The sequence below is a fragment of the Loxodonta africana genome, chromosome 3, assembly GCF_030014295.1.
Source record: "Loxodonta africana isolate mLoxAfr1 chromosome 3, mLoxAfr1.hap2, whole genome shotgun sequence".
Classification (NCBI taxonomy): domain Eukaryota; kingdom Metazoa; phylum Chordata; class Mammalia; order Proboscidea; family Elephantidae; genus Loxodonta; species Loxodonta africana.
Window position 1 is genome coordinate 7592751 of NC_087344.1, and position 25498 is coordinate 7618248.

Consider the following 25498-nt stretch of genomic DNA (forward strand, 5'->3'; position numbering starts at 1 on the left):
CAAATACCAGAAGGGTCCACTCGTGGAGGACAGGTTTCAGCAGAGCTTCCAAAGATAGTCTAGGAAGAAAGGCCTGGTGATCTCTTTCCAAAAATTAGCTGATGAAAACCTACGGATCCCAACAGAACATTGTCCGACTTGCTTGCTTTGGACATGGCATCAGGAGAGACTGACCCCTAGGAAACGACATCATATTCGATGAAGTAGAGGGCCAGCAAGGGCAAGGGAGACCCTCAGTGAGCTGGATTGTCACAATAGCCTCAACAGTGGACTCGAACGTGCAGTGATGGTGAGGGCGATGCAGGACTGGGCGGCGCGTTTCGTTCCGTTGTATATAAGGTCGCCATGAGTCAATGCTGTTTCAAGGGCAGCTAACAGCAAGAACAAATTGTTGTATGACTTAAATTAGGTGTCGGCACACTTCCTACAAAGGACTAGCTAGTGAGTAGCTTTGGCTCTGCAGCCAGACCGTCTCCATCAAGACTACTCAGCTCTGCCATTACAATGTGAAAGCCTCCATTAACAATACAGAAATGAATGGGGGTGGCCGTGTGCCAATAAAACTTTATTTACAAGCACAGGTTTGATTTGGCCCTTGGGGCATATGTGCCAAACCCTGGCTTACATGGTCACCCACTCAATAGTGCGGTCTAGAAGAATAAACACCACCAAAACGATTTCAACCCACAATCGAAAGACCCACGGTTGGTGTTTTGATGCATTTCCTTGTCTTGTTCTAAAGATTTCTGCTCATAATTGGGACCGGGCTGTATTCACGACTGCACATTTTGTATTTCTTCAGATAACAGATATGTCGCCAGGACGCTGCTGTCATTTAAATGATTCTCTAAACCAGACCTTAGCAGCAGCAGGCGGTGTCGCTGAGCAGCACTGTCATTTATTCCATCAGCCCGTGGTTTGTGCACAGAGTGGCTAAGGCTTTGGCAGTGCGTGTGTTTTTTTCTTGGTAATGAAGCCTAGGGTGCCTTTGTCTGAAGCTCTTACTGCCTCCGGCTGAATGGCTGGCAGGGGAGGTCAGGGAACAAGTTCGCTTAAAGCCAGAGAAGCCGTGTCCTGCCTGTGTCCGAGGTGTGTCAGAGTGCAGCCGTCTCAAGCATCTTTCTCCATCGTGGGCGTTTGCTTCTTCCAGGAGTGGGCCTGTCTGTGGGCTGGGGGAGGATCTCTGGGGGCGTCCCTTTTCCTCTGGGACCGGCTGCTTTTCATTGCTGCTGTCAGAGGCTCTGAGCAGCGCTTGTTCTCTGCTCAGGAGTGCCATTGAGAGCACTCTGCCAATGGATGGCTTATTGAGGCAGGGGCTCTGGTGGGTGGCATGTCGGGGTGCACCTCCAGGCCTCTCTGATGGAAGGCCCCGCAGAGAGGGCGGCCTGCTCCTGGGGCCTGAGGGGTGCGAGAGGGGCGCCCCGCCTCGTCCTGGGTGGGACCCTTCGCTCTGCTGACAGCCAGCATCACTCGGGAAACATGGAGGAGGACACGGGGCCAGGCTCATCCCAGAGCCCTGGTGGGCTGAGAGTGCAGCAGGAACAGGCTGAGCCCACAGGCAGGCCAGGCTGGCCCCGTGGGAGCCACGGCTTGTCTCAGCACAGAGGCTGTCCTGCTCCCTCCCCCGCCACATCTCTAGCTTTTCCCCTGTCTGTCCCCAGATGCCCCACTCAGCACTGAGGCAATTACTGGCCCCCCTGCCTTTGGCTGGAGCAGATTTGAGCAACCATCTCCCGCCCGGGCCTGTCCTCATTACCCAGCCGCTCGGGGCTGTTGGAGCGCTTGATGCTGTGGTGGCACCAGTACACAGGGCCCTGGGGCGTGCTCAGCCTGCAGCCGCTCAACCCTCCTTCTCCCCGACTGGGGCCTGATTTCTCCATCAGAAACTAATGACACAGCCAAGGTCCCTTTGGAGGGCTCGTTCCATCTCTGTCACGAGGCTGACAAGGACTCTAAGTTGGGGAGCAAGAATTTAGATCAGTCAGAGACCATTAACTTGGGTAACACGGGGGGATCCCAGACCACGTGGGGGCCTGGTGAGAGGAGTCCGCAGTCAGGGCCTCATCAGCGGCATCTGTGAGGGTGGTTTCCTCCGTTTCCTCACGGGTGATGGAGTGCTGCCCTAGGCCTCCCCTACCTCCGAGTCTCCTTGCCTCCCCCAGACGGTGAGCGGCTCATAAGCCACGGGACAGGGTCGCACGTGGCGTCCACACATGTCCCTGTCAGATTTCGGGTGCTTGGCTGCTGTTGGTGCCACTCTGATCGTGGGCCTTGAGGGGCCGGCCCCTGCTCGGGAACATGTCCCTGATCTAGACGGCCAGGCAGTCACTATAGTGAGGCCCAGTTCTTCGGTCCCTGGCAGCTGGCTTTGAGAAAGTGGATCTTCACGTAGGTCCTGGCAGCCTTCTTTCCTGCACTAGTAAGCTGAGGCGAGGCTCCGTGTCTGTGGTGCCCATGCCCCCAAGCTCAGCTGCCCAGCCACAGAAGTGACCATGGACAGGACCCACATCTGTGAGGCTATCCCTTTCTTCCTCCTGGGAGCCCGAAATCAAACCAGACTCATTGATGTGGAGTAGCGTATGATTCGTGGTGACCTCGTGTGCCTCACAGGGTTCTTTTGGCCGTGATCTTTACAGGTGCAGATTGCCAGGCCTGCCTTCTGCAGCACTGCTGGGTGGGTTCAAACACCAGCCTTTAGGTTAGTAGTCCAGCACGAACCATTTACACCACACAGGGACCTCCCCAGGAGGCTATTCTCCCCAAACCCCAGCCTCCCACCAGTGAAAACAAACCCCATGAGCTGGAGCCCGCAGAGGACGTGGTTATGAGTGTTCCCAGCCACTGTCATCCTTGAGGGGAGCCTGAGGCCCTGTCGTCAAGGATGGGCTCAGGCAGACAGCTTTGCCCTGGTTGGGGCGGCTGCCCTGGGCAGAGGATAAATGGGAGCTGGGCTTAGCGGCCACAGGTGCACACGGGTGCCCCCCCTAATTGCTTAAGGAAAAGCAATTGCAAAGCCACTCGATACAAACCCCTTCAGCTGTCGTCCGTGGCGACTCCGGGGAGACTCAGCCGGGCCAGGATCTGAAGCTCAGGCACCATCTGTGCCCCACCACTCGGTGGCCAGATGACACCGCCAGCCCCGCTCTTCTGCACCATTTTTCGTTAAATGAATTGAGTTTGCTTGAAATCGCTTGGCCATAAATATTCCCTTCCGCTCAGCGTGGCCGGGTTATTACTGTCGCTGAGTCTGGGCTCTGAGAGCCAGCAGAAGGTGCCACTTGGCTCCCACCTGGGAGAGGCGTCTGCCACATGGTGGCCGTGGGGACGGGGCAGGGGTCTGCAGGGAGTCCCCAGACGTTCTGTTCTGCCTCCCCACCCACCCCCAGCAGCCTCAGATTTGGGGTCCTAAATATGTCAGTGGTTCCGGAGCAAATTGAGGGATGTTTGGAAGGCTGGTCAGGGCTAGGGGACACAGTTGCCTTGTTGAGATAAGTCTTTTCCTCTGTCTTTCCTTCCTCCCGGCTGAGGAAGAGGGAGCGACGACCAGGGGGCTGTGGAAGCAGGGCTCCTGGCACAGGTGGGCGGTCACGCACAGGCACCTCACACCTTCTGGGAATCGTGCTTGTTTGTTTTTCTGTCGGCAGTGCAGGTCTGCCAGCTGTCTTCCTCTTTCTGCTATCAGAAGGTAGCTCTCACGGTCCTGGCGGCTCGGGGGCCTGCGTGTCTGACTGGAGGGAGACTTCTCTTTGCACTGACACAAGCGGCCAAGCTCAGACTACTTGGCCCGGAGGCCTCCTCTGAGGAAGCCTGAGCTCTGCCCTCCTGGTTTCCTAGCCCTCATCAGCACAGGGCAAAGCTCTGGTTTTCTTCAGCACGCACTGGGTGGTTAAAAACCTGGTCGCCAGCAAGTCCACCCTAACTCACAGAGCCCCGGGAGGGTCCGAGCAGAACTGTACTTCACAGGGTTTTCAGTGGCTGATTTTTCAGTAGATTGCCAGGCCTTTCTTCTGAGGCACCTCTGGGTGGACTTAACCCTCCAACCTTTTGGTTCACAGCCAAGTGCGTTGGTTGTTGGCGTCACCCAGGGATTCCTGCTAGGTGACTGTCGTAACTCTGGGGGTAGACCAGGGGTTCGCAGTTGGAGAGTCATACAGGAGCCCGAGTCCCTGAGCGGTAGAGATGATTACGCGCTTGGCCGCTAACTGAAAGGTCGGAGGTCAGTCCACTCAGAGGTGCTGCGGACGAAGCCCTGGTGATCTGCTTCCTAAAACCAGCCAGTGAGAGCCCTGTGGAGCACGGCCCCACTCAGACACGCGTGGGCTGGCGTGAGTCAGAGGCCGCTCCGCGGCGGCTCCCACTGTACGGCAGCCTCGCCTTTACCTGGGGAGAGAAGTGGCCACGTCTTGTCTCGCCACTGCAGAAGTCCTAGAGAAAGGTGTGGGTGGCCGCAGGTGGTAGACAAAGCGGCAGGGTCTGGGGACAGGCCCGCCGCACTGGGGTGCAGAGCCCCCCGGCCTCGGCGCAGGCCTGGCCAGTGGGGAGAGACAGGGACCTGCAGGCGGGCCTCACGCTCGTCCCCACCCGCAGTGCACGTGCCGGAAGGACATGGTGAAGATCTCCATGGACATCTTCGTGCGCATCCTGCAGCCCGAGCGGTATGAGCAGTGGAAGCAGGGCAAGGACCTGACGGTGCTCGATCACACACGGCCCACCGCCCTCAGCAGCCCGGCACTCAGCTCCTGGAGCGCGTCCCGAGCCTCGCTCAAGGCCAAGCTCCTGCGCAGGTGAGTGCCCGCGGCAGGACGCTCCGTGTAACGTGTAACGTCAGTGATCCTGCCCCCATCCCAGGGTGCGCCTCTCTTCCAGGCTACCTCCCAGGACAGACAACCGCTGACTGACGCACTGGGCCGTCCCCTCCCTCTCTCCTCCTGTTTCTCTCCTCTTTTCTCCCCTTCTCCTTCTCCGTCTCTCTCCTTCTCCTCCTTCTCTCTCTTCCTCCCCCCCTTTCCTCCTCTTCTCTCCTTCTTCCTCTCTCTTCCTCTTTCTCTCCCCTCTCTTTCCTCCTCCTTTCCCCTCGCCACCCTCCCTCTCTCTCCTCCTCTTTCTCTCTGCTCTTTCTGAAGCAGAGGGCATTTTCCTGGGCCCACCTTTTTGCAGCTGGTGGGCCTTAAGGAGCGGGGGTCTGTGTTGTCCAGAGACACAGGTCTCCCACTTCTCTGTCACACGCTCCCAGCAGGCTGCCCCTTGGCTGCATGCATCTCTCCATGGGAGGGGGGAGGACCTGTCAGTCACATACAGGGTTGTGGAACAAGAGCCCTGCTTCTGCTGTTTTGGGGCCACTCAGCCCCCTCTTGGCTCCGAGAGACCCCGGGGTGACAGGCGGGCCCCCGTTCTGTGGGGCTGGTCACTTCTGCCCTTGGCCCAGTGGTTCCTCATGTGGTGCCCCAGATTTGCAGTCGTGGCTGTGACTGCCAAGATCCTGCCTTGGGGCCTCACAGTCTTCTCCCATACCCTGCACCCCCAGAGCCAGTGCACAGTGTCCATGGGGAGTTAGGGACGGGCACAGGGTCCTGGGTCTTGGCCAAGAAGACTTGGGGCCTGGCTCGGCTGATGAGGAAACCAGCTTCCCGCCAAGAGGGACGGTGGCGAGTGGTGCAGCCCCCTCTGCCCCCCGGCAACCCGTGTCCGCCTCTTATGGTCTGTCCCCGTTTTGGTCCTTCTCTGGGAAGTGTCTGGGCTCAAGAGTCTGGGTCTGCTCGTGGATGTGGTCTGCTGACAGAGCCCAAGGAGAAAGCCTCTTGGTGCCCAGGGAGCACCCAGCCAACCCCTGGGGGCCCTGTGTGTGAGTGGTGGGTGGCAGCGGGGCGGGGGCACAGCGCAGGGCCAGCTCCTCTGCCGGCGCCTCAGTGTTAACAGCTCTGTGGCCATCGGTCTCTGACGCAGCCACTCCACCCTGCCGCTGTCGTGGGAAAGCCGCCACAGACAGTGTGTAAAGGGCTGTGTGCCAAGAAAACTTTACTTAGGGACGCTAAAATGTGAATTTCATGTAAATTTCACATGATAAGATAGCCTTCTTTTTTATTTTTTCAAACCATTGAAGAACGTAAAACTCATCGTTAGCTCTCGGGCCATGCAAAAACGGGCAGCGGGCGCATCCACCTGTGCCCCCGGCAAAGAAGGTGACGTCCCCTCCATTTTGAACAGCAACCTTTCCACCCAGATGCTTGCCCACTCTGGGCTTTATCTTGTCCCCACAGGCAACTGACGGCCCTACCCGGGGCCTGGCAGCCAGTGGGTGAGGGGTGGGCGGTGGTTTGGCCAAATTATTTCCATGGCGATGACACTCAACAGAGCTCTGCAGAAACGTCCTTGGGATGGGTTTCTGTAAAAACGGCGCGCTCGGCCTCCCCTCCCTTGTTTTCCCCACCCTGTGGCCCCTCTTTTTGAGAACCTTCTGCTGGCCCAGGAACAATGTCGCATCTGTCCCTGACAGCCAGAGAGCCCTTCTCTTCTGGCTTCTGTTGTTACCAGTTCTGTGCATTTCCTGCTCTCCCGTGTGACCCTCAGGAAGAGCAGCTTTGGTGAGGCCTGTCGTCTGGTGGCTCCTGCTCGTTGCCAAGCATGGAGCGGGCCTGCTGAGCAGCTCCCAGCTCCGAGGCCCGGACCAACGTGGTACTCCCATAATGGTTAATTGATTGTGGCTCAGGGTAATTGGTCAACAGAGCGGATTGCCAATAAACACGTGCTGTATTCCAGAAAGGGAATGGGGTTAGCGGTTGTCTAAAGAGCTGCCAAGGAGCCCTGGTTAAGCACTCAGCTGCTAACCCGAAGGCTGGAGGCTTGAACTCACCCAGCGACTCTGCAGAAAGAAGACCTGGTGGTCTGTTCTGTGAAGATCACAGCCTAGCAAGCCCTGTGGGGCGGTTCTACTTTGTCACACGACAGCACCCAGCAACTACAACAACAAAGAGCTGCCAGTAAGAGAAACAGACTCGGCCGGGTGGCCAGGGTGCCCACCGCGATGCCCGTCTCAGATGGAATCTTCCCCAGACACAGGAAGTGGCCTTCCCAGAACCGTGTCTGTGTGTCCCTGCGTCCCTGCATGGGCCAAACTTGTGCCTGCCTGCCTGCCTGCCTCCCCGGGCCCTGCCCAGCTGCCCCCTTCCTCCCCGTGAGCCAGCCCTTTTCACACTCTGTTCCTCTCCGGAACGCTCCTCTCACCCGGCTGCCTGCTCGCCCACCTCTCCCTCCCTCACCGCCATCCTGGGGAGCGGCAGTATTCCGACAGTGGGACTGAATAACAAATTAAGTCGTGTTCCCAAGGATATAATTTTCTTTTAAAGCCTTTAGGATTTAAAATAGGGCTGATTCCCTTTTTTTTTTTTTTTTTTAAGTAATGGATGGGGCCCTTTTCTCAGGAAGCCTGATTGGTGAGCCACGTTCAGGGCCCAGGCCGGTGTGGGCCTTTTCCACCAAGCGGCCATGGTTCCCAGCAGTGCTGCGTGCCCACACAACATGGCTCATTCTCCCCCGCCTTCTCTGGGCCAGATCATCAGCGTCAGGCTTCCCTGAGCTTTTGCCCATGTATTTTGGAGTGGGAAGGCACCCCCAGAGGATCCTGGGCTCGGGAAGAATGGGCCGGCAGGTGCAGTGTATCTGGCTCCACCCCCCCGCACTGCTGACATGGGGCCAGATCTTTCTTTGGGGTGGGGGCTGTCCTGGGCACCATAGGGTGTTGAGCAGCATCCCTGGCCTCCACCCACTCAATGCCGGTAGCACCCCCTTCTAAGTTGTGACAACCCCAAGTGTCCCCTGGGGGCAGAATAGGCCAGATGAGGACCGCTCCCCTAGGTGGGCCAGCGGGATTGGGGCAGCTTCAAGTCCACCCCCTCCATCCCCGTCCCCAGCATTCATACTGCAGGCCCTCGTGTCCTCGTCTGGGACGCTGCTGTTTCTTGCTTTTCTCAGCAGACTCCCTGTCACCCGGGCCCACCCCTGAAGGTTCTGGCCTTCCTGGCAGGCCCGCATGCAGGTGCGCTCTCCAGGTGCTTCTTCGGGCAGCATCTCAGAGCCTAGGCCAAATGCTGGCTTTTTTGAGTGGTTTTCAAGTGGCCCTACCAGGCTGGATGGCCTCTGAGGGTTTATCCATTGTGACCACACCTGGTGGCTTATTGATCCCACCCTGGGAGCCGTCTGTGTTCCTCTTAATGACAAGTAAGACACGCCTTCTTGTTTTTTGCTGCCTGCGCCAGGTTTGTCCCTGCACGTGGCTCAGGGCCCCTCGGAAGGAGGCGGTGGCAGTGATGGCCGTGGGGCTGGCACGCTGCCTGTCGGCGTCTTTACAGAACCCCTCCTCCCAGACCTCTCCAGCGCCCTTCGCCATATGCAGCCTGTCTCTGCGTCCTGGCTCCTCCTTATTTTCGATGCGCACGTCTCCGGCCGCCATCCATTCACCACATGTTGCGGCAGGTGTGTCTCCTGCCAGCCCGCACACCTCCTGGAGCGTCTGTGGTCCTCTGCTGTCACACTTGGCCCAGCAGGTCTGCACGGAAGAGAGAACGATGGAAATGGAGTAGGCTTCCTTGCAGGCTGTCCCCAACCTCAGCCCGTCCCAGCCTAGCCTCCCTGCCCTGGAGCTGCTAAGCCTGGCAGTACCCCCCAGCACCTCCCCACCACCAGGACTGCACCAGCTGAATGACGGACTCGGAGCCCTGAGTTCTGCTTGTGGGGGAGGAAATCCCGGATGGACAGCCAGTCCTGGGAGAGCCGCCAGCCTCCATTTTGGGGTGCTCATGCAGAGCTACGCCAAGCTTGTCGCACAGTCGGGGGGCCTTGGTGCAGCCCCAGGTCCTGTCACAAAACCGAGCCCTCCTGTCACCTGAGGTCGGAGGAATGCCAGCTTCCACCTCTAGAACATTAGTGTAATTTATTTGTATGACGTGCCAACATTTGGCACCTATAAATTCCATCAAGGGACTCCCAGTTAAACCTGACAGATAAAGTGCGTGTTCGGCTCTGCTCACTCCTAAAACGTCGCTCAGAAGGCTGTGAAGGAGCGGCAGGGCAGGGCAGGGCAGGGACAGTAGTAGCTGAGCAGTGGCGGCAGGCTTGGAGAGAGAGAGTGGGGTCAGGCAGAGTATCTGACTTTGCAGAGAGAAAGCCATGGGCCTGGGAGAGGGAGGGAAGTTGGGGAGGAGGCCAGCGGGAACAGAGGATTCACACCACCGGCACTCAGGACAGGGACGTGCAGTAGGCTGGAAACCAGCGGAATCGTCACAAGGTGTGTGAGGAGCTGCTGGGCCCAGACGCCTTGGGGCTGCTTCCTGGCCTCAGCCCAGGTCCCAGCAGTAGACAACAGCTCTGCTTCCTGACAAGGTGGAGTCTGAGCTGCTCTGGGCAGGACAGAGGTGCCCTCCTTGAAGATAAAGCAGGTGGAAGCCTGGCCGTCAGCCTCACACCCACCTCCCAGGCCAGAGAGTGGAGGAGTCTCTCCAGGGTCACAGAGCAGACCAGCGAACAGAGCTCCAGATCCTGATACTGGGGGTCCTTGAGCCTTCTCCACCCCCCTGCTGCACAGCTCATTCAGGCAGAGCTGCATAGTACATTGTACAAAAGGACAAATAGTCTGGGGTCCCTAAACATTGCAGGAAAGTCTCCAGTGCAAAAGACAGAGTCTTACACAAAAAAGAAAAGAAGAATCCAGGGAAAGGGCTAATGCAGTAAGTAGAAGATGACTTTTAAAGACTGATTCTCAGAGGAGAGAAGACATTTCGTTTATGGAAAAAGAAGCTATTATTATTAAAAAAAAAAAAATTTTTTTTTCCACAAGAGACAGCTCTTGGATATTGAAAATGAGAGCACAAAAATGTCATAGATGAGTTGGAGTCAGTGTGAGGAAATCTCCTAGAATACAGAGCAGAACGATCAAGTTGGAAAACAGGAAAGATTGGAAAATCAGAGACTCAATCCAGAAACTCCACTATCTAATAGGAGTTGCCAAAAAAAGAGAAAAGAACATTTCCCAGAACCGAAAGCCTTGCATTTCCAAATTAAAAAGTCACAGTGGATGAAAATTACCCGTACTGTGGCAGAGCTGTGTGAAATTTTACAACTCCTGAGTTAAACAAAAGATCCCAAAAGCTTCTGGAGCAAACGAATAAGTCGACATAAAGAATGAGGGATGCTAATGGCATTGGATTTATGTCAACCATAATGCTTCAAGCTAAAAGGACAAAGCCTCTGAATTCAGAAGAGAAATAAGTTTCGACCGAGACGCAGGTACCTGGCCAAACTACTAGTTAGATGTGTGAGGGAATAAAGATTTTTTGAGATGTGCAGAAGTTCACATTTTACCTTCTTTCTCAAGGATGCGCTCCAGCTAAACAAGGACATAATCCCAGAAAGACATGTTATTGCTGTTGTTGTTGTTAGGTGCTGCCAACTTGGTTCCAGCGCATAGTGACCCTGTCTACAACAGAACGAAATGCTGCCTGGTGCTGCACCATCCTCGCAATTGTTATGCTTTAGTCCATTGTTGCAGCTACTGTGTCAATCCAGGACTCAAGGAAATGTGATCCAATCGAGGAGAGTCAAAGGGAACCCATGGTAATGGGGAGAATCCCAGGCTGAATGACCTAGAGAACCGCCTGTCCCCAGGGAGCAGGGGTGGGGGTCCCCAGGGGTGTCACTGAGGAATATGTGACACCCACTGTTGGAAACCACACGAGAAGGAGCTTCAGAGCAAGGTCAGAGAGTTTGGAGACACCAGGAAAACTTAGCATCCGAAAGGAGGAGGAACAACTATTAACTCTAGGAAGAGCAAGCCAAGAATGCAATCCAGGTAGCTCCATTGCTCACCGATGAACGATATTTAGAGCATCATAAAATGTAAATATTGAATATAGCCACAAGCAAAGGTAGTGGCCCCCACGCATCCTGGGGCAAACATGAGGAAAGAAGCAGGTGGGAAGGGCTGGGGCAGGGGGGCTGGTCACACCCTGAGTCCTGAGCCGGCAAGTCAGTGGAGGAAGCCCAGACCGCAAAAGGGAGCTACAGCATTGTAAGGAGGAGCATGGAAGAAAATTCCAGAAGCAACTGCTTTGTGGAATGGGCGTCAGAGGAGAGAAGGGGGACAGCTGCTATGAGTGCTTCTTGTCCCCCACCCCCAAAATCTGTGTGTAAACTGGAGGCGATTCTTCTAGCTTGTTTGTACAAAATGGGTATCTCTGTGCCTAGATATGCAACTTGCTTTTCCCACTCTGCCGTAGGGCACGTCTATCTTTGTGCATCCCTACCCTGGTGGCGCAGCAGTTAAGTGCTTGGCTGCTAATTAAACGGTCAGCTTCTCAAACCCATCCAGCGGCTCCATGGGAGAAACCCCAGTGGTCTGCTTCCGTAAAGATGACAGCCTAGAAAACCCTATGGGGCAGTTCCACTCTGTCGCGTGGAGTCAATATGAGTCAGAATTAACTCAGCAGTGCCCAACAACAACAACAACATGCGTAGTCTCACCCCGTTCGGGCATAAGGGTCACGGCTGGGCAACAGGGGAGCAGGTCAGGGCCGCGGTCCAGCCCCCACGCCTTGTAGCTCAGTCTCCAGTGTAGAATGCCGGCGTCCTCCTCCGTCAGTGCTGCAGTGGCAAGATGTGGTGGCTGCCAGGATTTGAGGCCCCCATCCTGGGTCCCCGAGCTCTGAGCCCGATGTCCTGTGGGGGCCGAGGTAGGCTGGGGGGCTCTAGAGACACCCTGTCTGCTGTGGGGGTGGGCGTGTGGGGTCAGACGTGGCCTCCAGGGCTGGTTCAAGGGGGAAGGAGGTGTGAGTAGAGGGGGCTGAGGAGCCCAGGGCACCTGCAGGAAGCTGAGGCAAGGTGAGTGGGCAGGATAAGGGTGCCCTAGGGCAAGGGAGGCTTCCCCATTGGGAACCTGGCCAGCAGCAGCAGCATTCTCAGACCCAGGGACACTCTCCTGGGGGGCAGTTGGTGCCGGGAGCCAGCTGCCCTCGGGGGTCTGGGCCAGAGTGTGGCAGATGCTACCAGTCTGCACATGGCGGCCTCCAGCATTGCCACACTTGCCCAGTATGGAGCTGCTTTTGCCTGCCCAGGGTCACTGGTAGCACTGCTGGGGTCCAGAATGCTCCCCAGGGAGGGTGCCGGGCCTGGGCCCCGAGTCCCCAGCCCCTGGGCCTCTCAATCCCCCTACCAGCACCCCTATAACCACCCTGCCATGGCCCCCCACCTGCCAGCTGTGCCATGCCTGTGTGCTGCCATGCCTGCATGCCCGTCCCTGCCCGCCATGCTCCCGCTGCTTCTGCCGCTGGTCATCTCTCGTACTCATGTGCAAACATCATGTGCAGCCAGTCCTGGGACCCGGGAGACGGCACGGTGACAAGCCCAGGCCCGCCCTGAGGGGTGCGGCCTCTAGCGAGCTAGGCAGTGATTAGTGCCAGGGGGATGCAGAAAGGGAGGCAGCCAGGGTGGTTGGGGGGACCACTCTGAGGAGGTGGCTTCAAGGAGCCAGGATGGAGAGGGGGCGGACAGGGGTAGCCCTGAGGCAAGGGGTGCAGAGGTGCTGGGCAGAGGCGTGGGCGAGCAGGGCCAGGCCCAGGGCATCCAGAGGACAGGGTACTACAGCCACTCATTATGATAGCCTGGTCAGGTAGAAAATTGGGGGCCCTGGTGTCAGACCCCTCCACTTGACCCCAGTGACAGGCCCCCATCCCCTTCTATGACCATTTGGTCCTGGAGGTGCAGCTGCCACAAGTGCCCCCTCCATAGGGTGATGGTATCCAAACCCCACCCCACCACCTGGCTGGCCACCCAAGGGGCACGGGGTGCAGGGCCTTCACGTGGTGGTGCCCCCATGAGGGCTTCCAGGCAGGCTGGAGCTCCAGCCAGAGCTGAGCCTTGTGGCCAGTGGGATGTTCCCTTGATGAGAACCAGCAGGTCAGCGCCGTCCGTATCAGGGTAGCATGGGTGGGTGTGGCAGGCCTGCTCTTCCCAGCAGTCAGTGCCTGTCGGCTGGGTCCCGGCAGGAGCTTTCTGGGTCTGGCACCTGAGGCAGGTGTGGGCGGGGGGCGCTGCTCTGAAACCATGGCGCCCACGGCTCCTCTGTGCCTGAGAAGGAGGGGGAGGAAAGGCAAGGGGGTGAGTTATGAGACCTGAGCAGGTGGAGCTTGGAGGCACCACAGCCTGGGGAGGCCTGCGGGTGCTGGGGGCAGGGTCACCATAGCAGTTGGCACCCCACAACCATAGGGTGCTGATGACCCCTGAGCTGGGCCTCCCCATGCTCCCAGTGTCTGACTGGAGTCCCCAGGGAAGTGGTGCTGGGGACATCACACGGCTTCTTGTTAACCCACAAGCAGCTTTTTGTCCCCACCTGGAAAGGGCTCCCCGACTTGTGCTTTCCCTGCAGTCTGAGGGGCCGGGAGGCCCTGGGCGCAGGCCTGCACGCTCACCACCTTGTTTCTCTTCCTTTTATTCCATTTAAGCCCCTCTCTCCCTCTTTGTTACGAAGAAGCCACAGCTAGGCCAGCTCTTCAGGGCTCAGGGAGGCCTTTTCCGTCTGGCCCCGTAGGCAGCTTCTGGGAACAGGGTGAGGAGGAGGTCCCCTGCCACCCAAAAGTCTGTGGGGCTTCAGGGCAGGTTAGGGAAGGAGCCAGGCATGAGCATGGAGCTCCTGAGTGTCTGAGAGGGCTGTAGGGAAGGGACCCAGGGGGAGATGAGGCCCTTAGGTGAGATATCTCGGGGAGTCAGAAAAAAACCCTAGAGAAAAACTCCCTGAAATTTACATTCTAGACAAATTAGTCTGAAAGAAAACAGACACTGGAGAAAAACTGAGGAGGAGAGGAAGCCAAATCTAGAAAGGAAGAAAGAGCAAACCAAAAAGCCGGGGCTGTCGTAAGTGTCTTTTGTGTTTTGTCTGTCATCTAGGCATTTTACCCGACCTGCTGTTTCCATCAGAGCCCAGGCTCTTTATCTGTCCCGCACCCCTGCACAGCTGCGTCTGAGCACCCCTGTCCCCCCATCCCATCGGTCGGTCGTGTCCCATCTCCAGCTGTCATCAGCGCCTGCTCTTGACACTCCCCCACCCCACCCATTGGCCCTTCCTGCCACCCGTGCCCCCTCAGGCCTCTCCCCACTCCACAGCCCCTGCCCCCAGGAGCAAAGCACCCCCAGGGCCTCCAGAGCTGTGGCTGGGGCCTCAGGGTGCGTCTCAGGGAGGGGCTCCATCCTGCGGCCACACGTGCAGACCAGAGCTCTTCTCCTCTGTGTTTTCTTCACCTCCTCTCTGACCAATCTCCCTCCCCAGGTCTCACCGGAAGCGGAGCCAGCCCAAGAAGCCCAAGCCAGAAGATCCCAAGTCCCTCGGGGAGGGCGTGGTGGCCGGGGCGGACGACACCGGTGGGGACGTGAAGGAGGAGGCTGCGCAAGAGGCTGACCCTGAGGAGGAGGAGGAGCCCCCGCTGCCACCGCTGCCACTGCAGGGCCGTGAGGCCGCGGGCACAGAAGGTCAGTCTCAGCCAGCAGTCGCCCAGGCCTGGTGCCCAGCGCCAGATCCTCCTGGCCCTGAGTTGGTGTGTGGCGGGCAGAGCCCGCGTCCACTGAGGCCACAGAATCCCCCGCTTTTAAAGAACCCATCGTTTTCTTGGCAGGGTGGGGCGTTTTACAAAAATACACATTATAGAGCAGACGCTGCAGAAGGTCCGTCTCCCAGAGATGAGAAGAGAGGTTTTGCCTGCCTGTCTACAAGGAGATGTCTTGCCATTTGTGGCCCACATGCTGGAGTGTGTCTGCCATGGAGGACGGCCCCCCCACTGCATGTCCTCCCTCTGAGAGGGAGAGGAGGGATGCCGTGAGCCACTGGTTCTCCTTGGGTCCAGCTTGGCTGCCCAGACCTCTCCCCAGGGTCCCCCTCTTCCGCAGGCACCATTGCCCTTCTGAGGCGGGCAGGACGGGGGCGCCGCAGGGCACGGTTCTTGCCGAGCACGCGGCTCCCCCAGCTGCAGCGTAACGCAGACAGATGGGAGTGTGAGCCAAGAGCCATACAGGCATGCGATTCAGAAATGTGCCTTTTGCGCCGCGTGGGACACTTTGCAGTGTAGAATACCAACCCGAGAGCGTTTTAAAGGCCCCCGCCCTGCTGTTTTACAATGTTTTTCTTTTTTTATGACTGGCTTTCGTTTTCCAAATTTACAGCTTAGTTTCTCATACTTTTTGCACATCAGCGCTGCTCTGTCTGCAGTTATAAGGAGGGAAGCTCGTCCCTCTCTGGGCCTTCCCAGACGCCCAGTGCTGGACTGGGCCAGAGGGACCGTAGATCATGTCAACCAGACCTTCTCCCAGCCTCAAGCCCCAGAGAGTTCCGCCTGGGTCCTCAAATTTCCCTCTTTGTGGCAATCTCTTGGAATTTATGAGCCCCAAGGATTCAGTTTTCTCAGAGTTGTAAGTTCACAGGGGTGTCCTGCTGCTGGTGTTAAAGATTATGTGGTTTCTGCAGTGGCTGTTTTCCCAAGGAGTCCAGACTGGGACGTGGCTAGGGCTCTGCACGACACACATGTGAGCGTTGTGCCAGGCACTAGGGCTGTACAGAAGAAGGGTCGTGGCTGGCCCTCACGGCACCCACAGAGTGGCAGGAGAGGCGGTTGCAGGCTCTGCCCACCCTGATGTGCCCACGGGCCTGCAATAGAGAGAGGGGCTTGTGCTGCAGGGTCCCCGTTAGGGAGCAGCTGATTCCTTCAAGAGGGAAGATTGAGAGTCCTGAGGCAGAACTCATGGAAGAGGTGACATTGTGAGTGGGCAGGAGAGAGGAGCCAAGCTCATGAGAGGCAAGAGGGCTGCGAGTTTCCTGTGTGGAAACGTGCACTGGAGCATCCTCAGAAAACCCACAACACACAGTTCACTTGTGGGGAGTCCTGGAAGGCAGTTCCTTCCAGGTCAGGAACAAGGGAAGCTCTCGTCTGTATCTGTTCAGTGCAGTACAGGAGGGTCTACCCAGCCCAGAACGTCGAGACAAGAAAATAGAAGGCATCATGGTTAGAAAGAAAGAACAAAATTTTTATATTTATAGATGACATAACTGTCTATATAGAAAAAGCAATCAAATCTATAGGCAAAGTGATAGAATTTCTCAAGGAGCTAGCAAAGTGGCTCGATATGAGCTTAGTATACAAAAGTCAAGTCACGGTTCTCATATACTAGGAGTCCCTGAATAGTGTAAACGGTTAACACACTGGTATTGCTAACCAAAAGGTCGGCAGTTCAAGTCCACTCAGAGACGTCTCAGAAGAAAGGCCTGGCAGTCTACTTCCAAAAAATCAGCTATTGAAAGCCCTGTGGAGCACAGTTCTACTCTGACACACACGGGGTCACCATGAATCAGAGTTGACCAAATGACAACACGTTTAACCGTTAACAGAAAATTTAATTTTCAAAAAGATATGAAATAGTAGCAACCAAAAAATAATGTACCTTGGAACAAATCTAATAAAAAGTATCGAGGAAAAAAAAATTTGGAGCCCTGGTGGCACAGTGGTTGAGAACTTGGCTGCTAACCAAAAGGTCAGCAGTTCGAATCCACCAGCCGCTCTTTGAAAACCCTATATAGGACAGTTCCGCTCTGTCCTGTAGGGCTGCTGTGAGTTGGAAACAACTTGACGGCAATGGGTTTTTTGGTTTTATGGAGAAAGTTAGAAACTGTGTTGACAGACAAGAAAAAAAAAGAGCTGTGTGAATGGAGCAGTGTACCATGCCTTAGGGGGACTCACTAGTGTTAAGATACAGTTTCCCCCAGTTATCTGTAGATTCCGCGTGGCTCCATTTGGGATCCCAGCAGAATTTTGGTAGTCATTGATGAGGACCCCACAAGCTGATCTGAAATATATGTGGAGGAAGAAAGGCCCAAGAACGAAGGGACCAGCCTGCAGAGCAGTCGCCGGGGATTGTGCTCCCAGCCACCAAGACTGCTCATCAAACTCACATGATCCCTCCCTCACACCTTACGCAAACCTACTTCTTATGGCTTCTGTGAGTTCCCGTGGCTGCTGTAACAAAGTACCACAGACTTGGTGGCTTAAAATAACCCATTCCCAGAAGTAGATGGTGCCTGGCTACCACCACCAACAGCTCTGACAGGGATCACAACAGAGAGTCCCGGAAAGAGCAGGAGAAAAATATAGAACAAAATTCAAATTCACGAGAAAAGACCAGACCTAATGGTCTGACAGAGACTGGAGGGACCCCTGAGACTATGGCCCTTGGACACCCTGCTAACTCAGAACTGACACCATTCCTGAAGCCCACTTCTCAGACAAAGATTAAACCAAAAAAAAAAACACAAACCCGTTGCCATCAAGTCGATTCCTACTCATAGCGACCCTATATGACAGAGTAGAACTGCCCCATAGGATTTCTAAGGAGTGGCTGGGGGATATGAACTGCCAACCTTTTGGTCAGCAGCTGAGCTCCTAACCACTGTGCCACCAGGGCTCCTAGACAAAGGTTAGACAGTCAGAATCGACAGCAACGGGTTTGGTTTTTGGTTTATAAAACAAACTGTAACACACGTGAGGAATGTGCTTCTTAAATTAGTCAAATATACAAAACCAAAAGGGCAACTCTTGACCAAAAGCAAGACGAAGAGGCAGGAAAGGACCTGGACAAGTAAATGATGCAGGGAACCTGGGGTGGAAAGGGGGAAAGTGCTGTCACATTGTGGGGATTGCAGCCAATGTCACAAAACAATATGTGCATAAATTTTTGAATGAGAAACTAACTTGAGCTGTAACTTTCACCTAAGGCGCAATAAAATTAGAAAAAATAACACATTAGGAGCCCTTGTGGCACAGTAGTTAAGCGCTTGGCTGCTAACAGAAAAGTTGGCTGTTTGAACCCGCCAGCCACTCCGTGGGAAAAAGATGTGGCAATCTGCTTCCATAAAGATTTATAGCCTTGGAAACTTGATGGGGCAGTTCTACTCTGTCCTGTAGGGTTACTGTGAGTCAGAATTGACCGAACAGCAGTGGGTTTGGGTTTGTTTGTCGTCCCCCCCCCCCGCCCCATTTTCTCACAGAGGTCCAAATGGGTCTCATGGGGCTAAAATGAAGTGTTGTCAGACCTGGTTCCTTCTGAAGGCTCTAGGGGAGAATCTGTCCCTTGCCTTTTTTCCAGCATCTAAAAAAAAAAAAAAAAAAAAATTTTTTTTTTTTTAGAGGCTATACATTCCTTGGCCTGTGGCTGCCTCATCTTCAGAGAGCATGCCTCCAGCCTCACATCTCCTTCTCTGACTCTGACACCCCTGCCTCCCTCTTTCACTTACTAAAAAAGTTGTGATCCCACTGGGCCCACCCAGACCATCCAGGCTAACCTCCCGTTTGGAAGGTGCTTCATGTCACCAGCTGCAAAGGCCCCTATTCCATGGACAGTAACATATCCACTGATCTTGGAGATTAGGGCATTGTTATAAATCTCATTTGGGAATGGGTTGTCTTTGTTATGTTAATGAGGCTGGCTTAGTTTACGGTGTGTCTTGAGTCAATCTCTTTTGAGATATAAAAGTGATTAAACAAGCAAAGAAAGAAGCAGAGATGGGCAAAGAGAGATGCCAAGCACATGAGGATGGCTCAGGAGCAGAAGCTCGGGAGAGACAAGGACCTTCTTGCAGCTCCGACAGAGAAGAGAAAGCCATCCCCTAGAGCTACTCCCTGAATTCAGACTTTTAGCCACCTAAACCGTGAGAAAATTAATTTCTGGTAGAGCAGCACTAGATAACTAAGACAGAATTTGGTACCAAGAAGTGGGAGCACTGCTCTAATGAATACCTGCAGTGTAGCAGTAGTTTTGAAATTGGGTAATGGGTGGAGGCTGGAAGAGTTTGCCTAGATTGCCTTGAAGAGAGTGTTGGCAGAATTATGGACGTCAAAGGCAATTCTGGTGACGGCTCAGCGGAAAGTGAGGAGAGCTATAGAGAAAGTCTCTATCATTTTAGAGAATACATATGGCGCCAGCAACACAATGATGTTAGAAATGCAGATAATAAATGTGGTGAGGCTTTAGAGGAAGATGATGAACATGTGATCAGACAATGGGGGAAAGGCGATGGTTTTCATGCAGTGGCAAAATACTTCTCTGAATTACGTTCAAATGTTTGGCGGAAGGTAGAGCTTATAAATTATGAACTTAGATATCTGGCTGAGGAGATTGCTAAGCAAGATCTTAAAGGGGCTACGTGGTTTCTCCTTGCCCCTTATAGTAAAATCTGAGAAGGAAGAAATGGACTTAAAAGTGAACTGTGCATATAACAGCCCCCAAGAAGATAAAATACTTAGGAATAAATCTAACCAGAGACGTGTAAAAGACCTATACAAAGAAAACTACAAGACACTACTGCAAGAAACCAAAAGAGACCTACATAAGTAGAAAAACATACCTTCCTCGTGGATAGGAAGACTCAGCATTGTGGAAATATCTATTCTTCCCAAAGTGATCTTAGATACAGTGTAATCCCGATCTAAATTCCAATGGCATTTTTTAATGAGATGAAGAAATGAATCACCAACTTCGTACGGAAAGGGAAGAGACCCCAGGTAAGTAAGGCATCGCTGAAAAAGAAGACCAAAGTAGGAGGCCTCACACCGCCTGATTTTAGAGCCTGTTACCACCACAGTAGTCAAAACAGCCTGGTACTGACTGGTACAACAATGGATACCTAGAGCAGTGGAACAGAATTGAGAATCCAGACATAAATTCATCCACCTATGAGCAGCTGATATTTGACAAAGGCCCAAAGTCCATTAAATGGGGAAAAGACAGTCTCTTTAACAAATGGTGCTGGCAGAACTGGATATCCATCTGGAAAAAAATGAAAGAAGACCTATACCTCACGCTATGTACAAAAACTAACTCAAAATGGATCAAAGACCTAAATATAAAATCTAAAATGATAAAGATCATGGAAGGAAAAACAGGGACAATACTAGGAGCCCTAATATATGGCATAAATAGTAAATAAAACATTATTAACAATGCACAAACACTAGAAGAGAAACTAGATAACTGGGAGCTCCTAAAAATCAAACACTTGTGCTCATCCAAAGACTTCACCAAAAGAGTGAAAAGACAGCCTACAGACTGGGAAAAAAAATTTGGCTATGACAAGCCCAGTCAGCATCTAATCTACAAGATAGTGCAAAGCCTCAACAACAAAAAGACAACCCAGTTAAGAAATGGGCAAAGGTTATCAACAGGCCCTTCACCAAAGGAGACATCTAGGTAGCTAACAGATACATGAGGAAATGCTCATGATCGTTAGCCATTAGAGAGCTGCAAATCAAAACTGCAATAAGATACCATCTCACCCCAATAAGGCTGGCATTAATCCAAAAAACACAAAGTAATAAACGTAGGAGAGGTTGTGGAGAAGCTGGAACACTTATACACTGCTGGTGGGAATGTCAAATGGCACAACCACTTCGGAAATTGTTTTGGTGTCTCCTTAAAAAGCTAGAAATAAAATGACCATATGATCTAGCAATCTTACATCTTGGAATATATCCTAGAGAAGTAAGAGCCTTCACACGGATAGGTATATGCACACTGATGTTCACTGCAGCACTGTTCACAATACCAAAAAGATGGAAACAACCAAGGTGCCTATCAACGAATGGACGGGTAAACAAATTAAGGTATATTCACACAATGGAATACTACACGATGATAAAGAACAATGATGAATCCATGAAACATGTCATAACATGGAGGAATCTGGAAGGCATTATGCTGAGTGACATTAGTCAGTCGCAAAAGGGCAAATATTGTATGAGACCACTATTCTAAGAACTCAAGAAAAGGTTTAAACACAGAAGAAAACACCCTTTGATGGTTATGAGGGTGGGAAGGGAGGGAGAGAGGTATTTGCTAATTAGATAAAAAAAAAGATAGTAGACAATTATTTTAGGTGAAGGAAAGGACAACACACAATACAGGGGAAGTCAGCACAGCTAGACTAATCTAAACGCTAAGAGGTTTCCTGAATACAACCAAACACACTGGGGGACAGAGTAGCAGGGGCAGGAGTCTGGGGACAATGGTTACAGGGGACATCTAGGTCAATTGGCAGAACAAAGTATATTAAGAAAATGTTCTGCATCTCACTTTGGTGAGTGGCGTCTGGGGTCTTAAAAGCTAGCAAGCGGCTGTTTAAGATGCATCAATTGGTGTCAACCAACATGAAGCAAAGGGGAATGAAGAACACCAAGGACACAAGGAAAATATGAGCCCAAGAGAAGGAAACAGCCTCATAAACTGGAGACTCCATCAGCCTGAAACCGGAAGAACTAGATGGTGCCTGGCTACCACCAATGACTGCCCTGACAGGGAGCACAACAGAGAATCCCTGATGGAGCAGGAGAAAAGTGGGATGCAGACCTCAAATTCTAGTAAAAAGACCAGACTTAATGGTCTGACTGAGACCGGAGGGACCCCGAGGTCATGGCCCCCGGACTCTATGTTGGTCCAAAACTGAAACCATTCCCAAAGTCAGGTCTTCAGACAAAGATTAGACTGGACTATAAGACATAAAATGATACTGGTGAGGAGTGTGCGTCTTAGCTCAAGTAGATACATGAGACTACGTGGGCAGGTCCTGTCTGGAGGGGAGATGAGAAGGTAGAGGGGGACAGGAGCTGGTTAAATGGACATGGAAAATACAGGGTGGAGAGAAGGAGTTACATTGTAGGCAGAGCAACTAGGGTCATATGACAATTGTGTGTATAAGTTTTTGTATGAGAAACTGACTTGAATTGTAAACTTTCACGTAAAGCACAATGAAAAAAAAACGAAAACAACTTGAAAATCTGGAAAATTCTGTTGTACAAACTAAGAACACGTGTCCTAGAATATTCACTGAGGATGGGGCTACACAATCTTTTGTTAAAGAGATTAAGCCTGTGACAGATGGGTCTAACCAACTACCACAGCAGAAAATCATCAGTTTAGACAGGAGGAGACAGAAAGAATGAAAGTACGTCGCCGGCCTCTTGGAATTCTACAGGCAGGAAACAGGTCAAAGAATCTACATCTGTTGTCCTCCAAGAAAAGAAAAGGACCATCCCTGGAGCAGCTCAGAGATAGCAGAACTGTCCTAAAGAACACGGGAAGCAAGGCCTTCTTGGTTTCAAAGAGTGGGGCCATGGGCTGTCTCCTGGATCTCAAAGGGTGGGGCCTCCTAGGTGTCAAAGAGTAGGTTCTTCGCCAACTCAGTTCCGGAGTGTGGGCTGCCATTCACAAGTGCCAGGTGGATGGGGCCGGATCTGCTGCCCAAAGCTAAGGGGGCAGGCTAGCTTTGCCCAAGGGGCAGAAGAATGGGACCTGTTGGGGCTGAAGGAGGAGTCACCACTGAGATGGACTAGGAGAATGGGGCCATTTAAAGCTGAGGGAGCAGAGTTGCCATCCCAGAGGGCCTGGAAGGTGTTGCTGAAGCCCAGGGCCAAGGGGCTTCCACCAGAACCCAGAGGGCATGGCCTACTCCCAGAGTTGAGAGGACGGGGTCATTTCCTAGATGGTCTCAGAGAATAGAGGTCTATTTTCAAGCCTTGAGAGCTAATGTAAACTCTTCTGCTGGGTTTTGGACTTACTTGGTGCTGTTTATCCCTCCTTTTCCTCCAATTTCTCCCGTTCGTAATGGAAATGTCTACCTTGTGCCTGTCCCATCATTCTAATCGAGGAGCAGATAACTCGTATTCTAGATTTGGCAGACTCACAGGTGAAGAGGAATTTTGCCCCAGGATGAAATTTGGACTTGGAGTTGATTTAAGATGATGTGACAGAGTGAACGTGTTTTGCAGGTGGCAAGGATGTGAATTTTGGGGAGCCAAAAGGTGGAATGTTATGGATTGAATTGTGTCCCCAAAAAATACGTGTTGTAAATCCTCACATCTACACCTGTGTCTTTTGCTGAAGATAATTCAAAAGCGGTCATAGCAGTACATCCACAGGGAACTGCCAGAAGTTCAGGCCGGATTCAGTAGGGGACACGGAATGAGGGATATCACTGCTGATGTCAGATGGATCCTGGCTGAAAGCAGAGAATACCAGAGAGATGTCTACCTGTGTCTTATTGACTATGCAAAGGTATTCGACTGTGTGGATCGTAACAAACTATGGATACCATTTCGAAGAATGGGAATTGCAGAACACTTAATTGTGCTCATGAGGAACCTGTACATAGACCAAGAGGCAATTGTTCAAACAGAACAAGGGGATGCTGAGTGGTTTAAAGTCAGGAAAAGTGTGTGTCATGGTTATATCTTTCAGCATACTTAGTCTGTATGCTGAGCAAATAATCCAAGAAGCTGTGCTATATGAAGAAGAAGGAGGCATCAGGTTTGGAGGAAGAGTCATTAACAACCTGTGATATTCAGATGACACAACGTTGCTTACTGATGAAGATCAAAGACCACAGCCTTCAGTATGGATTACACCTCAACATAAAACAAAAATTCTCACAGCTGGACCAGTAAACAACATCGTGAGAAACAGAAAAGATTGAAGTTGTTAAGGATCTCATCTTACTTGGATCCACAATCAACAGCCATGGAAGCAGCAGTCAAGAAGTCAAAAGACGCATTGCACTGGGCAGATCTGCTGCAAAAGACCTTTCAAGTGTTAAAAAGCAAAGATGTCACTTTGAAGACTAAGGTGCGCCTGACCCAAGCCATGGTGTTTTCAGTTGCTTCACATGCACGCAAAAGCTGGACGATGAGTAAGGAAGACGGAAGAAGAATTGATGCCTTTTAATTGTGGTGTCGAACTTTTCCATCATCTCTTTCCACAGATGTAGTCAATTTGATTCCTGTGTATTCCATCTGGCAAGGTCTATGTATATTGCCGCCATTTATGTTGGTGAAAAAAGGTATTTGCAATGGAGAAATTGTTGGTCTTGCAAAATTCAGTCATGCGCTCTCAGGCATCGTTTCTGTCACCAAGACCATATTTTCCAACACCAGTCCTTCTCCTGGGGAAACCCTGGTGTCATAGTGGTTAAGTGCTAATCAAAAAGTGGCTGCCAACCAAAAGGTCAGGAGTTTGAATCCACCAGGCGCTCCTTGGAAACTCTGTGGGGCAGTTCTGTTCTGTCCTATAGGGTCGCTATAAGTTGGAATCCACTCAATGGCAATGGGTTTTGATCCTGCTTTGTTTTCAACTTCGGCATTCCAATCTCTAGTAATTACCAGTGCATCCTGACTGCATGTTCGATCAATTTCAGACTGCAGAAGTTGGTAAAAATCTTCAGTTGTCTTCATCTTTGGCCTTAGTGTTTGGTATGTAAATTTCAACCGCTGCAAAAAACCTCTTTAAAGTGTTCAAAAGCAAAAATGTCACCTTGAGGACTAAGGTGCACCCAACCCAAGCCATGGTGTTTTTAACCGCCTAATATGCATGTGAAAGCTGGATGATGAATAAGGCAGGCTGAAGAAGAATTGATGCCTTCGAATTTACGGTGTTGGTGAAGAGTGTTGAATATACCGTGGACTGCCAGAAGAGTGAACAAATCTGCCTTGGAAGAAGTACAACCAGAATGGCCCTTAGAAATAAGGATGGTGAGACTAAATCTCACACACTTCGGACGTATTATCAGGAGGGACCAGTCCCTGGAGACGGACATCATGCTCGGTAAAGTAGAAGGTCAGAGAAAAAGAGGAAGACCCTCAACGAGATGGGTTGACACAGCTCTGCGAAAATGGACTGAAGCATAGGAGTGATTGTGAGGATGATGTAGGACTGGGCAGTGTTTTGCTCTGTCGTACATGGGGTCGCTATGAGTCAGAGTGGACTCCATGGCACCTAACGACAACAACAGGGGTGCCCGTGGTTATAATCCCATTTGGGAATGGGTTGTCTTTGTTATGTTAGTGGGACAGGATTAGTGTGGCGTGTGTCCAAAGTTGATCTCTTTTGAGATACAAGAGATTAAACAAGCAGACAGAAGCAGAGATGGGGGAAGATAGATGCCAGGTCATCATAGAGATCTCCGTGGAACCCGGAAGCAGAAGCTGAAGAGAGAAGACCTGCCCCCAGAGCCGACAGAGAGCGAAACCCTTTAGAGCTGGCACCGTGAATTCGGACTTCTAGCCTCTAAACTGAGAAAATCACTTTCTGTTTGTTAAAGCCATCCTCTCACAGTATTTCTGTTACAGCGGCACTAAATAACTAAGACAGGCATAGACGGGGTCATTCCACCCACCACATGGCTTGAGAATTTGTGATCTGAAGACAGAACTTTTAAACTTTTAAAAGACTAGCAAGGAAAATATCTTTATGATCTTAGATGAGGGAGGAATTTCATTAAAAAGCACAAACCGTAAAGAAGAAAGATGGGTAAGTATGATGACTATAACATGAAGAGCTGCTGTTTATCCAGTTTGTTGCTGTTGGGTGCTGTAGAGACAACTTCAAGTCATAGAGACTCCCTGTGACAGAGTAGAACTGCCCGTAGGGTTTCCTG

The 25498-nt window shown here is 52.3% G+C and overlaps 1 protein-coding gene across 4 annotated transcripts in view; it reads left to right on the forward strand.

Moving 5' to 3' along the window:
- The window catches only part of KDM4B (lysine demethylase 4B), a 216400-nt gene that overhangs the window by 159487 nt on the left and 31415 nt on the right, over positions 1–25498 (forward strand). For 2 of the 4 annotated variants that reach the window (XM_064280337.1, XM_064280338.1), the window contains exons 10-12: positions 4588–4784; positions 13795–13896; positions 14309–14508. In XM_064280337.1, coding sequence (XP_064136407.1) covers positions 4588–4784; positions 13795–13896; positions 14309–14508 — 499 coding nt within the window. The remainder of the gene's footprint in view (positions 1–4587; positions 4785–13794; positions 13897–14308; positions 14509–25498) is intronic. The other 2 variants (XM_064280339.1, XR_010321175.1) reach the window with 2 other exon arrangements.